This window comes from Schistocerca serialis, chromosome 5 (genome assembly GCF_023864345.2).
Source record: "Schistocerca serialis cubense isolate TAMUIC-IGC-003099 chromosome 5, iqSchSeri2.2, whole genome shotgun sequence".
In the NCBI taxonomy this organism is placed as follows: domain Eukaryota; kingdom Metazoa; phylum Arthropoda; class Insecta; order Orthoptera; family Acrididae; genus Schistocerca; species Schistocerca serialis.
Window position 1 is genome coordinate 597,535,613 of NC_064642.1, and position 15,604 is coordinate 597,551,216.

Sequence of the window (15,604 nt, forward strand, 5' to 3'; positions counted from 1 at the left end):
TTTAAGTTTTTTTCTGAAAGCAGGTAGTCTTATCCAGAATTTCAATACATCATATTATTCTCCACGCTTTTGGCTACAAAACCCCATTTTTCAACATAGTGTCCATTCGATGAGGCGGCCTTACGCCACCTTACTGAGAGGGCCTGTATGCCCGCATGGCACCACTCTACCGGTCGACGTAGGAGGCAACGTCTTGCTGCATCAGTAACCTCCCAAGAATCTACGGTCTACTTCCCGCGGAGAGCATCCTTCATTGGACCAAAGAGATGCAGTCGAAGGTGCGAGATTCAGACTGCGGTGTGGATGACGAACAGTTCAATGACGTTTCGTGTGCTCCTCTCAGCAGCGCAGACTTGTGAGAGGCCTTGCGTTGTCAAGCAGAAGGAGAAGTTCGTTCGCATTTTTATGCCGACGAACACGCTGAATTCGTTGCAGGAGTCACAGCTGTGAGCGGCGTCCGGAACGCGAGGGAGGAGATAGGTTTCCACAATCTTATTGCAATGACAGACGCCTCGCCAACGGTTCGCCGTGCTTTTGTTCATTGCCAGTCCTCCGTAGACATGCTGCAAGCGCCTGTGAATATATGCGATGCTCTGGTTTTCCCCCCGAAAGAAACTCAGTGACAGCTCCCTGCTTGGAACGCGTCTCTGTTACGGACTCGGTTCTGAAGGCTACGTATAATGTCACCACTTATGGGAACTTCATAAAACTATAGGGGCTGAAGCAGGAATATTCCACTATGTTCCACAACAAATTCTGCATTTTTTTGAATCGAAATTGGTCAAGAATTGTTGCCTTACTTATTTAACATGCCTTGTATTACGAATTTGGCATGAAGTGCAAAAACACGAATACGGTGTCAGACGGGGACTGCCGCACTTCGTGAACATGGTGTTATCAGTCCTCTACGTACCATCAGCGAAAAGCTATGACGTGGACACGGTTTCCAAAACCACTGGGCCACGTGCAGTGCCCCTACGTTTCTGAACAATGTATAATGACTACGCTTTGCACACCTCTGCTATCTGCCCTGGAGGCGAAACTGAATCATACTTCGATTGGAACAATTGTGTGGTTGACGCTTCTGCGAGCGGACTTTGAGTGGTTAGCCGTCTGACAATCTTTAGTTCTCTCTCGAGCGCCAAGCGCTCGCGTCTTTTGCAGGTTCCCGCAGAGCCTTGTTACGCGTGATCGATTGCGCGCCGGCAGAACTTCCCCCGCCACTGTAATTTGTCGTTAGATAAATTTATTTTACTCCATCTGTAAATACTGCGATGCGGCTACGTTCCACCTTACATATATATACAGGGTGATTTTTTCCACCGTGTACAAACTCTAGGGATTAATCGACGAGAGAATACGAAACAAACAACGTCTAATAAAATTACATCCGTAAATGCAGAGTTTCCATGCTGGAGACCATTTATTCAATTATAATTTGTTACAGAGACTGATCTAACACGCGCTGTACCATGCAGCCACGGTTAGAGTATGCATGGTTTCCTCCTAGAGGGTGGTACTGTTTCTCGTATGTCAAGGCCTAGCGCTCTCTCCTGCCATAATGTGTCCGATTCACTTCTCCTGCTGACTCAAGTTGGAAGTGATACAACGTTGTACACAATGATTCCCTATTCCAATCGAGATCTTGCTGACATCTTCTTTACTTCGGAAAGGCAAACGGCAACGGGCGGCAAGGTTTTATTTGGAGACCTAGCCCCACCGACAACAACCACAGCATTCATTCAATGTTTGCAACACTGTTTCGCCGTTTGTCTTAGACAAGAGGTACTCGAAATGTTCGCACACCAGACTTGGAGTAAAATGTGATTAACACTGTGGAAGGCGACCGCCGTGTCAGTACCAGGCAATTGGCCCGCTAGTACGGGGTAAGACAGACGACCGTGAGGAACATTCCCCATGACAATTGTTACTACTTATAGCGTGTGCAGGGCTTACTAGCGACAGACGCTCGGGAGCAGTTTTGGCACTGGTTTCTTCACCAGGATTCCGGGATTTGTGTCGTCCATCCTAGACACATGTGAGGTACATGTGAGGTCAGCTTTACGCGGAGTGGTATCTTCACCTTTCAAAACAGTCATCTGTGGGATAGTATGCAGAAAACCCGTGGAATGGTGACAGCGAATCATCCGCATCGGTGCAGCCGGAATGTGTGGACCGGGATAATTGGCGACCGTATTTTGGGACCAGTCTTCCTTCCACGTTGCCTAACAGGCCGAAACTATCGGCGTTTCTTGCGGGTGACGTGGCCTCCCCTGTTGGAAGAAGTGCCATTGATCATTCGAAGGTATTTGTGGCTGCTAGATGATTGTGCTCCAGCTCTCTTCGCCGTTAACGTCCGGACGCATGTCAATCGTGTCTTCCACGGTCGATGGATCGGACGAGTGGGTCCAGTTGCGTGGCCTGCCCGTTCACCGGATCTCAATCCGTGCGGTGTCTGGTTATGGGGCCACCTCCAAAGTATCCTGTAGGCAGAGACCATTCCAGATGTGGGGACACTGGAGCAGCGTATTCGTGCTGCCTTTGACACTGTTCGCATCCAGCATAATCTGTGAACGTGTGAGACAGAACATAAATACTACGCCGCGTACACGCGTGCGTTTAGGCGTATGGAAACCATTTTCAACACATACTGTAACTGTGGCTGCAGGGTGCAGCGCGTATTGGACCGCAGTCTCTGCAGCAATGTATGATTAAATAAATTTTCTCTAGCATGGAAACCATGAATTTCCGGACGTAAGTTCGTCAGACCTTTTCTGTTCCGTATCCTCTTATCGAAAATCCCTAGAGTTTTTACACGGTGGAAAAATCACCCTGCACACACACACACACACACACACACACACACACACACACACACACACACACACAAACAAACAAGCGCTTCTATCGACGGCGCTTAGTTGGCGAGAGTTGGAACTCTAAGAGATGGGATCACAGCCCACTTCAACTACACGCCTTCTGCGCTATGCGCTGATGCAGGATATTTTTGAGCAGTCCAGAAGTCCACCTCACCGTATTGTCGAAGTATGATACTACGGGGTCAGATACGGCGATTGTACTCCGCGGTGAGTGGATAAAAGCGGCCACCAGGGCCTACTCCGCGCGTCGTAATTCCTTATAAAGCTACACATTCACCTCTTAAACATCATGATCCGTGCACAAGAGAGACCAGTTGAATCTATGAAATATGAAGACCCTTTTCCAAATGTTATTCTGGATCACTCCGAAGGGAGAGGGCATCTGTCAGACTTCTTATCGGTAAAACAGGTAGTAATACCACTGGACCCTTTTATCCACGCTCGATATCCGAAACCTCTGGTATTAGGTACACAGCTGGCCACTAAAACTGCAATACAAAGAAGCACAGCAAATAACGAAATTTATCTATTGTGCGTATACATTATAGTAGGAAGAAACAAGAATAATTTTTAGGAATACCTTCATCGAATTGTGAGTTAATTTAGCATCAGCTGTATTAGGTATAGCTGCAATACCCATCGATGATGAGTGAAAATGTGTGTCGGACCTGGACTCACACCCGGATTTTCCATTCCGAGCGAGGTGGTTAGCACACTGGACTCGCACTCGGGAGGACAACGGTTCAAACCCGTCTCCGGCCATCCTCATTTAGGTTTTCCGTGATTTCCATAAATAGTTACAGGCAAATGCCGCGATGGTTCCTTTGAAAGGGCACGGCCTGTTTCATTCCCCATCGTTCCTTAATCCGAGCTTGTGCTCCGTTTCTAATGACGTCGTTGTCGACGGGACGTTAAGCACTATCTATTCCTCCTCCTCCTCATCCTCCTCCTCCTCCTCCTCCTCCGGATTTCCCACTTCTCCGGACCAACCCAAGTATTCACGTGTCAGCTAGACCTTTCATCACCGTCTAATTTGTTCATCCCTTCGTGCTCCCGCACGTAGAAGAATGAAATTATACTGACTCGAGACTATTCTTGTTGTTATCGTCGTATGACCTGGTTAAGCCTTGTACGAGTAATACATATTTTACTCTACGATCCTATAGCCGTCGAAATATGCTTCGAAGTAAATTGGCTGAGTTGCGAATTCTTTTAGTATAAGTTGTGTCGGTTATAGCTATACTAGGTATCGGTGAAATGTGAAAATCTGAGCTGATGCCAAAAGAAATCGCAATTCAGCCAATATATTTCGAAGAATATTTCGTTGGGTTTAGGTTTGTCAAAATATGAAGTGCATGAATAAGTTTGTGAAGTTTTTGACAGGACACAGGATGAAAAGTTTAGTACTCATATCTGCCACTTCGAGTAGTAACAATGGTTCTAAGCCGGCTGGACATCCGGGTCGAACTCAGATTGGATAAAAGATACGAAAACGTCATTCCATCCTGCTCCAACCCCAAGCCGGAGTTCATCAATTGCAGAGGCGGTTGCCAGGTAAACCGTGACCAGTTTTCAGCAGGTACGAGATCGGGCTAGAACAACACTAACGCCCTATGTTTGGTGGTAGACCACGACAACATGGGCAACATGTTGTCCTCTTCATCTGGTTCCAAGGCAGCTTCACAGAGATCTAAGGCAGGACGCAACTACAGCCTTAGCATATCACAAACGTAGAAACTGTATACACACCGCCAGGTGCTCGTGTTGTATACGCAATGGCATCCTATAGCACACTACTGGCCATTAAAATTGCTACATCAAGAAGAAACGCAAATGATAAACGGGTATTCATTGGACAAATATATTGTACTAGAACTTACATGTGATTACATTTTCACGCAATTTGGGTGCATAGATCCTCAGAAATCAGTACCCAGAACGACCACCTCTGGCCGTAATAACGGACTTGATACGCATGGGCATTGAGTCAAACAGAGCTTGGATGGCGTGTACAGGTACAGCTGCCCATGGAGCTTCAACACGATAGAACAGTTCATCAAGAGTAGTGACTGGCGTATTCTGACGAGCCAGTTGCTCGGCCACCATTGACCAGACGTTTTCAACTGGTGAGAGATCTGGAGAATGTCCTGGCCAGGGCAGCAGTCGAACATTTTCTGTATCCAGAAAGCCCCGTACAGGGCCTGCAACATGCGGTCGTGCATTATCCTGCTGAAATGTAGGATTTCGCAGGGACCGAATGAAGGGTAGTGCCACGGGTCGTAACACATCTGAAATGTAACGTCCACTATTCAAAGTGCCGTCAATGCGAACAAGAGGTGACCGAGACGTGTAACCAATGGCACCCCATACCATCAAGTCGGGTCATACGCCAGTATGGCGATGACGAATACAGGCTTCCAATGTGCGTTCACCGCGATGTCGCCAAACACGGATGTGACCATCATGATGCTGTAAACAGAACCTGGATTCATCCGAAAAAATGACGTTTTCCCATTCGTGCACCCAGGTTTGTCGTTGAGTACACCGTCGCAGGCGCTCCTGTCTGTGGTGCAGCGTCAAGGGTAACCGCAGCCATGGTCTCCGAGCTGACAGTCAATGCTGCTGCAAACGTCGTCATGCTGTTCATGCAGTTGGTTGTTGTCTTGTAAACGTCGACTCAGAGATCGAGACGTGGCTGCACGATCCGTTACAGCCATGCGGATAAGATGCCTGTCATCTATACTGCTAGCGATTCGAGGCCGTTGGGGTCCAGCACGGCGTTCCTTACTACCCACCTGAACCCATCGATTCCATATTCTGCTAACAGTCATTGGATCTCAACCAACGCGAGCAGCAATGTCGCAATACGATAAACCGCAATCGCGATAGGCTACAATACGACCTTTATGAAAGTCGGAAACGTGATGGTACGCATTTCTCCTCCTTACGCGAGGCATCACAACAACGTTTCACCAGGCAACGCCGGTCAACTGCTGTTTATGTATGAGAGATAGGTTGGAAACTTTCCTCGTGTCAGCATGTTGAAGGTGTCGCCATCGGCGCCAACCTTGTGAATGCTCTGAAACGCTAATCATTTGCATATCACAGCATCTTCTTCCTGTCGGTTAAATTTTGCGTCCGTAGCACGTCATCTTCGTGGTGTAGCAATTTTAATGGCCAGTACTGTATGATACCAGGTGCTGGACCCAAATCACGATGACGAATGCAATCTGGCAACTTTCGTTCGCCTCTGGGCCCCCACACACTGATACGTCCAATGTTATGGCGTACGCAGGATTGGGACTTGGCTGCGAAGACGTCGCGTGTCCGCTCTTATACCTAATGTTGTCGGGCACGCCAGTCAGCGAGCACCTCTGGTGCCGCATCAGGGAAAGCTCCACCACTGGTCGCCGTGTTGACGGCCCGTGGTACTTCAGATGTCGCCGCACTGTCCGTACGTATATCTGCTATGCTGCAATCAAGCACAGCATCTCACAGTATGTATTATGGCTGTACGATCCTACAAGGGTGGGCGAATCATTACGCTGTACTCTCGGGCACTAGTCGCATGGGTCCGTTAAGATCCTGCATGGCGTTGATAATGGCGCACACGAACCTATTGAGTATATTCGCATGACAGTCGTGGGATTCCAATCGACGCATCAGAATCATGGAACGATAAACTGGACTTTCGATTGGCCACGATCCCGCCGCATCTTCTTACATTATTTACAGGTCGACCACAATTTTCCCGCCAACAACCAACGTCTAAGCGGAATTTCTGAATGAGGCCCCGCTGTGCAATCTTTCCTTATACACTCCCGGAAATTGAAATAAGAACACCGTGAATTCATTGTCCCAGGAAGGGGAAACTTTATTGACACATTCCTGGGGTCAGATACATCACATGATCACACTGACAGAACCACAGGCACATAGACACAGGCAACAGAGCATGCACAATGTTGGCACTAGTACAATGTATATCCACCTTTCGCAGCAATGCAGGCTGCTATTCTCCCATGGAGACGATCGTAGAGGTGCTGGATGTAGTCCTGGGGAACGGCTTGCCACGCCATTTCCACCTGGCGCCTCAGTTGGACCAGCGTTCGTGCTGGACGTGCAGACCGCGTGAGACGACGCTTCATCCAGTCCCAAACATGCTCAATGGGGGACAGATCCGGAGATCTTGCTGGCCAAGGTAGTTGACGTACACCTTCTAGAGCACGTTGGGTGGCACGGGATACATGCGGACGTGCATTGTCCTGTTGGAACAGCAAGTTCCCTTGCCGGTCTAGGAATCGTAGAACGATGGGTTCGATGACGGTTTGGATGTACCGTGCACTATTCAGTGTCCCCTCGACGATCACCAGTGGTGTACGGCCAGTGTAGGAGATCGCTCCCCACACCATGATGCCGGGTGTTGGCCCTGTGTGCCTCGGTCGTATGCAGTCCTGATTGTGGCGCTCACCTGCACGGCGCCAAACACGCATACGACCATCATTGGCACCAAGGCAGAAGCGACTCTCATCGCTGAAGACGACACGTCTCCATTCGTCCCTCCATTCACGCCTGTCGCGACACCACTGGAGGCGGGCTGCACGATGTTGGGGCGTGAGCGGAAGACGGCCTAACGGTGTGCGGGACCGTAGCCCAGCTTCATGGAGACGGTTGCGAATGGTCCTCGCCGATACCCCAGGAGCAACAGTGTCCCTAATTTGCTGGGAAGTGGCGGTGCGGTCCCCTTCGGCATTGCGTAGGATCCTACGGTCTTGGCGTGCATCCGTGCGTCGCTGCAGTCCGGTCCCAGGTCGACGGGCACGTGCACCTTCCGCCGACCACTGGCGACAACATCGATGTACTGTGGAGACCTCACGCCCCACGTGTTGAGCAATTCGGCGGTACGTCCACCCGGCCTCCCGCATGCCCACTATACGCCCTCGCTCAAAGTCCGTCAACTGCACATACGGTTCACGTCCACGCTGTCGCGGCATGCTACCAGTGTTAAAGACTGCGATGGAGCTCCGTATGCCACGGCAAACTGGCTGACACTGACGGCGGCGGTGCACAAATGCTGCGCAGCTAGCGCCATTCGACGGCCAACACCGCGGTTCCTGGTGTGTCCGCTGTGCCGTGCGTGTGATCATTGCTTGTACAGCCCTCTCGCAGTGTCCGGAGCAAGTATGGTGGGTCTGATACACCGGTGTCAATGTGTTCTTTTTTCCATTTCCAGGAGTGTATATAGATTGTATTATAGATATTAGTGGGTCTGTTCTGTTGGACAAACACCACTCGGGGTGAAGCAGCAGAAGTTATACAGCAATAACTGGGGTAACAAGAATGGAAAGGGAATAAGATGGTAAAGAGATAAGAAGAAAATAATGATTTCCAGCCGCACAGGGCCCTGCGGCAATGCGACAGCTTGAATTGAAAATTTGTGCCAGACCAGGACTCCAACTCGGATGCTCTGCTTCTCTGGAACGGTTGCCTTAGCGGCCTCGGCCACCTGGACACACTTTCAGTCAAATCCAAATTCCCAACTTCCCGCTCGATCGCCTGAACGACCCCCGTCCATTAGCACCTACTCGTAGATTTCTGATTACCGTACGAGTTCGGGCGTTTGTGCGAACGAAGTCCTACAGAACAGACACCACTCATATCCATAATTTCACGGGCGCGACGGCTGTTAGATGCAAAAGTTTCAGTGTGGATGCACAATCAACGTCGGAACTCTTATGGGAATCAGAAATCTGCGAGTAGGATGTTAATGGGCGGGGATCGTTGCGATGCAGCGAGCGAGAGATCGGGAATATGGTTCCGATGGAAAGCGTGTCCAGATGGCCGATGCGGTTTTTTTTTTTTTTTTTTTTTTTTTTGAGGGGGCAATTGTTTTAGGGCGAAAAAAAAAAACAACGGAGATCAAACGCACATACTACAACCTTAGAACATTAATAAGTAAAATGCGACTATAAATTAAGGCCAATCGACGGAAGTAAACAGAGCTAAAAACAAGGACCTCCTCTTGGATAAAGGCCCACAAAATACGTCTTAGGGACAGTGTAGGTTTGGGAATCAAAGACTAAATGTCCTTCGCCTTATTGCTAGTTCGGGTAAAAAGTAAAACGCAATCGGCAGCCCGCGAGTTGTTCGCTAAAACGGTCGGCAACTCAGACGGCAAACATATACTGCAACTTAAGCGGTTAAAAAAGGATATTGGGTCAGGAAATGGCGAACGGTCAAAGGTTGATGACAAAGAGCACCAAGTGGTACGGGATCGTCACGTAACAAATGGTGAAAGCTAAAATGACAGTGCCCAATGCGCGACTTAGCTAAAATGATCTCCTTGCCACGAGAGGGCCAAGAGTAGACTGGCTAAGCCATTGCGAGAGGTTTAATCCCCGTGGAGGGAAGACCAGTGGTGATGCCAAAGTCACATCATCTGCCGACAGACGGCAACACCGAGATCATCTGAATCAAAAAGCTAGTAGGCCAAGGTAGGACTGCAGCCTCGCCAACAGCGTCAGCAGCCTCATTTCCCATCAGACCGACGTGACCACGAATCCACATGAATACCACAGTGGCTCCCTCAACAGCGAGCGAGAGGCGGCTTTCCTGGGCCCGTTGCACTAAGGGATGGACTGTGTACAGCACACACAGGCTCTGAAGGGCACTATGATACTCTGAGCATGTGACACAAAAGCCTATGTCGCCGGATGTAGTGGGTGACGTGATACCGGGCAATGACCCTTACTATAAAAATCGAGCAGTGTTCTGGAAGCTGATACTAAAAACGGTCGGTGCCAATGGCAAAGGCACACCCGATACCACGGTCAGTCTTAAAGCCATCAGCGTCCATGAAGGCGCTCTCGAGAAGTTGCATGCGAAGGCCGAGAAACTTACAGTGATAGATCGAATCTGGTGTAGTGTCCTTGGTAAGCAAATGGAGTCCAAGATGAAGACGGGCTGCCGCACAAAGCCAAGGTGGTGAAGGGTTCACAACCATCGGGAACATGGCAGGTAGCGTGAAGTTAAGCTGCCGGAGCAATAGTCTAAAGCCAATTCCGGGAGGTAACAGAGAATAAGGGCGTGCCCCATTCAGGAGATCAAGAGAGTCATCGAAAGAGGAGGCATAGGCTAGGTGCATGGTATGGAAGACAAAAGGCAAGCGTATCACCTGAGGAAGACATCAAGCCAGTATGACAGTGGTAGTTCGGCAGCTTCTTCTACTTAGAGACTCTCAACCAGGCTGGTGTAAAACGCGGCTGAGGCCAAATATGTTCCACGATGGTGGATTGTGTGAAGCCAGGAGAAGATGGACGTACATGCAGATGAATAAACGAAACACGACAAGTGTAGTTTCGAACGGCCAGGCGATTGGTACAAACTGAAGAGGGTGGTCCGATACGCTCCCCAGGAAGTACTGCTTAGGACACGTAGGAAATTGAGGGACTGGGTACAGCATGCGGCCAGGTAAGACACATGGGAGGACCAAGAAAGCTTACTATGAAGTATGAGCCTCAGGAACTTTGTCATTTCAGCGAACGAAATAGCAACACGCCCAAGATGTAAAGACAGTGGAAGAAACCACTTTGGCGCCAGAAATTCATAGAAACTTCTGTCAGTGGAAGTGACAAAGCCATTGCCTATGCTCCACGAGTGAAGACGATCGAGAACCCACTGAAGACGCCGCTAATGGAGTCCATGGAGAACTCCAACAGATCATGAAGTCGACAACGAAAAGGGAGCCAAAGATACCTCGCGGAGACAGTCCACATTAGGGTTAACGGCTATAGCAAGATGACGACACTCAGGACGAAGCCTTGAGACACCCCGTTCTCCTGGATAAAGGTGTCTGACAAGGCTGAACCACATTTACCTTGAAAATTCTGTCTCTTAAAAATTCCTGAAGGAAACGGGACAGGAAATCTTTGAAGTCTCACGTGTAGAGAGTACGGAGGATACCATTCCTTCAGCAGATGTCATAGGCTTTCTCCAAATCAAAAAATACGGTCACAGCTAGTTTTTCGCAGGAAACCGTTCATTACAGGGGTTGAACAAAAGACGAGATGGTTAACTGCATGACAGCGTGCACGAAACTCTCACTGTGCAGTGGTTAGTAGGCTGAAAGACTCAAGCCGTCATACCAGCCTGAAGTGAATCATACGTTCCATCACCTTGTAAACACAGCTGGTGAGAGAAATGGGGCGGTAGCTAGAAGGAAGGTGTTCATCCTCAGCGGGCTTAGGTACGGGTATGACAGTGCCTTCACGCCAGCATCTGCGTAACGTGCTGTCTTCCCAAATGCGATTGTACGTACAAAGGAGAAAGTACCTGCCCGTAAGGTGCTGCAACATCTGAATGTGAACGTCATCCGGCCCCAGAGCGAAAGGTCAGGATGAGGTGAGAGTATGGTCAAGCTCTTTCACAGTAAAGACAGCATTGAAGCATTCACAATTCCGAAAGAAGAAGGTATCACCCTAGTCGCCTCCACTCGTTTCCGAGGGAGGAAGATCGGGTGATAGTGAGTGGAGCTCGAAATCTCCGCAAAATAGCTGCCCAAGGTGTTTAAGGTAGCAACAGCGTCCACAATGGCATCATCTGCTACGGTCACGCCAGAAATCGGGGAATGAACCTCAGTCCCAAAGGAGATTGCTCCACACAATGGAAGGTGGAATGAAATTGTTAAGAGAAATAGTAAAGGAAATCCAGCTAGCTTCTTTGCTATACCAAAGAATGCGACGACACTGAGCACGCAACTGTTTATAACAAATACAATTCGTCACTGAAGGATGATGGTTAAAAAAGTGGAGCTCTCCAAATACAAATCACATCATTGCACGTCCCAGTCGACAAAGGGACTGGGACGTGGCGCAGTAAAGTATTAGTGCAAGATATGGATCATTCTGTGGCGATAAGGGTAAAGTTCGTAAGGTACTCTACCTGGTCATCACAACTGGAGGAAACGCTGTTCGTCGAACGTCACCAGGGAGGAGTAAAGTCTTCAGTCTGCCTTAGAAAGCTGCCAGTTTGGTTTACACGCAGGTGGGGTAGGAGTCAGCAAATGGATATCACACAGGAAATCGTCGCTCGATTACATGACAGAGGGATCAGACCACTCGAGATGAGAGGAAAGCTTGACAGTGCAGAACGAGATGTCCAAATGGGAATACGAGTACGTGTTTGTGCAATGGATGCTTCAGTGTTAACACAGATGAAGTTGTGTTGAATGTGAAGGTCAGCCAAGAGGGAATCTCTCAGACAGGTACTCTAAGAGCACCAAATGGGGACGGTGGGTGTTAAGCCGCCGAGCAGCAAATATGGGGGAGGTAGCAGACCAATAAGCTGGAGTTAGTCCCAGTGACAGTTAATGACGGAGGGATGTAGACATTACAAAGAAAAAAAAAGTGAAACGAGGAAGGAAAATGCAGACTGCAAGCTGTTGCAGTTGGTTGTTCAACGAGATAGTTTGTTTATGGATTTCTTCCTGAATGAGCAATATGACTCCTCCATGAGATGGAAGGCTGTCCTTATGGGAAGGGTCAAAGCGGACTGGAAGGAAACGGGAGAGGTAAATTTAGTTTTCTGGAGGCCGCTAATCCAAGAGCAGCCGTGATTACTCCTAGTTACACCTAATGGCGCAAACGTTCCATTGGAGGAGAGTCGTAATGGCGAATGGTGGGGGGGGGGGGGGGAGGAGGAGGGAACAAACTAAGGCCAGTATCCTCGATGGCTGCCGAGTGCCAGCCTTCAAAGACGCACTGATACAGGTCGCAAAGGCAGGAGGATCCTGTTCTTATGAAATATACAGAGGCGTTGGCATTCTCCCTAGGTCACCCTGCAGACTCCAGGGCAGAAATATGGTAGGCAGAGCGCACCGGTAAAAAGGAGGTCAGCCGGGTGAGGGTATCATGCAATGACACCGTTAAAGAGGGTCTCTGAGTCAGGAGAAGACTGACTGCTTTTGTTCGATTTCTTAGAGCCTTTATGGTTGGCAGACGAAGACTCAGACTTTTGTTGGCTGAAAGGATATAGAAAGATCTTCGTGGGAGTGTTCCTTTTATCCTTACTGGTGTGCAGATTGTGTAGCAGGTGATTTCGCCGCCTGGGGCGAAGATCTGGTGGCGCGTTGTGTAGCTGTAGGAGGGGGGGACGGAGATGCTAACGTGATACTGGGCGATTTCACAAATGCGCTATTGAATTGGAGGTCTGAAGTCTGCGTGACCACGTCCTTCGTGGAATGAGGCACAGCAAGAGTGGTACTCTAAGTGCTGGATAATAAAATGCAGGGTTTTCGACTAGCCAACAACTTTCGCTCAACAGTGTAGTATACTTTTTCCTCCCTGGAACTCCTGGATGGCCCACTCATCAAGATGCGCACATGGGACACTCACGAGTAGCGGCGGCATGACTGCTACTACATTGACATAGTAGTGGGTAGGGGGAAAGGAGGAGGATGGGGGAGGAGGGGGGCAATCGGCCTTATGAGCATCTATAACCGGAAGTAACATATTTGGCCGTGTTTTGACAGGACACGCGAGTGTGGTTGTAACGCTGGTACTGGTACCAACATATCGGGTTTGGAATGTACAATCGGACTGTGATGACTTCATAGTCTCCCTAAATCTTCGATGGATGCACTACTCTATCAAATGTCAGAAAAAAAGAGTGCATGAAGGTACTAAGTTTGCATAATTTCCCTCTCGGTTAAACCATCAAGCATCTGAGTGTAAATAACACCACATGAAGAATTCAGCGTACGTTAGGCCTCGACACGAACAGGACAGCGGTGGAGGAGTTAAGCTGTAAGCAGTTGTAGGGCCTGACAATCGCAACTGGTCTCCAGAAACCATGTTCCATTACATAAGTGAGAGCAGGATTTCACTGGACCTGCACTTGCAGCAATTCTTTTATGAACAATAAATCCTTAGTAGATGTAGTCCGAAATGATGATGATGACTGGCTCATTGGAAGAAAATCCTCCATGATTGCCAGCATCTTCGATGGCGCGCTCTTTCCGACTAGTGGCTTCATCACCTGCATTAGGTGATTGTTCACACCTCAGGTCATACGTTCAGAACAACAGACAGAGGGACCAATTAGCAATTGGGAAGTTGACACCTCAGACAATCACCACTCCCAGGGTCTGGCCTGTACCCGGGGGTACGTGCGAACCTTACCTGTTGACCTTTACCAGCGTACAGGGAGGAAGAAGAAACAAAGAGACCTCAAACGCCGAAGCGGAGGAAGGGGAGGAAATGGAGAACGAAGAAAGAGGGAAAAATCAGACGAGAGACTACTCCAATGCCGACTTACCGAAACTTCAAAGTGCATTCCAAAAAATACGCATGACACGTTCCCCAATGGAGGAGAGAAAAATGGCAGGATGATAGACATGCCGCACGGAGGAGGAAGAGGTGTTGCGAATAGTGTCGGATGGTAGCCAAGCATGAATTCACTGAAGAGTGGTGAGCCCCCCAGAGGGCTGACGGGGTTAAGACAACTGTTCTAGAGAAGCGGAGCATTGGAGTTCAAGTCCTGGTCTGGCATATATTTTCAAGTCCTGGTCTGGCATATATTTTCAACTCCCGCCGTTGCATTGTCCCAATGTGGCTGGTGTTTTCTTCCTATCTCCTTCCTCCATCCCGTTTATTTTGCATTGCTTTCAGCCCAATCATTCTTATGTATAGAACGCAGATGGCTTTATTGCTAACTGCATTGTGCGGTTACACTGAAATGCTGTCATTCGCATATCCATGCCTGTAGTAAACTTCATACCCACTTGACGTTTGGTGTACGCCGTCTTCGTGATGCTGCAATTTTAATTTTGACATTTCATCGCCTTTTTCGTCGGTCCTAGCCAATGAAGTGTGAAAACATCGATATAGAACTAAACACTTGTTTACAGTGCAAGGTGTGAAATAAATGCCATTAACTTTTTTCTCTAGAAAACACACACACACACACACACACACACACACACACACACACACACACACAGAGAGAGAGAGAGAGAGAGAGAGAGAGAGAGAGAGAGAGAAACGGGGCTAGAGTGGGTAGTGAGTGTTATGTAGAGTAAATCCGATGCACAAATGTCGTCACGAGTATGTAATGCACCTCTAAAGCGGCTCGGACAACTGAGTGGAAACGTGCACATACCTTTGATGAATGAGGCGTCGTGACGACGTAATGTTTGGAGCGCTTGACGCCGCTCGGGGTGGGTCTCTTGTACAACACGAACTTACTGCGTCGGCGCCCGCGGTCGCCAGGCGGAAGGAAACCGTTGTACCTGAAAACCAAGAGACGGTATCAATCACAAAATATTGCAGCTAGGATCTATGGACTGATGTTACCGTTATTGTAATAAACTAATACGGAATAAATCTGAATTCGGCTACGGTGCTATAAACAGAAGGGTGCCGCGAAGTTTTTTTCTGGGTTCTGAAGTAATTTTTACCAATGCGTTGTAAATCAAGTATGTTTGGAACCACACGCAGTACTGCAGATAACTTCGGGGCAGCTAATCTGATTTCATGGGGCACTGGATCGAAAAATGTTACTAGTTATATTGTACATCAACTAGACCTTGCTGTAGTAAACTACCATGGTACTTTCATCAACTTTATCTTTCCTTTATTTTGATTCATCTACAAAACAATCCAATAGCAGTTCGAAAGTAAAAACGGTTTTGGACAATATCCACTTGCTTTCCAATGATTGTTTGGATA

General features: G+C 48.6%; 1 protein-coding gene across 3 annotated transcripts in view; it reads right to left on the bottom strand.

The window, feature by feature from the left end:
• The window catches only part of LOC126481146 (protein pellino), a 456,082-nt gene that overhangs the window by 112,335 nt on the left and 328,143 nt on the right, over positions 1–15,604 (bottom strand). For all 3 annotated transcript variants that reach the window (XM_050104703.1, XM_050104702.1, XM_050104704.1), the window contains exon 3: positions 15,036–15,165. In XM_050104703.1, the coding sequence (XP_049960660.1) occupies positions 15,036–15,165 (130 nt within the window). The remainder of the gene's footprint in view (positions 1–15,035; positions 15,166–15,604) is intronic.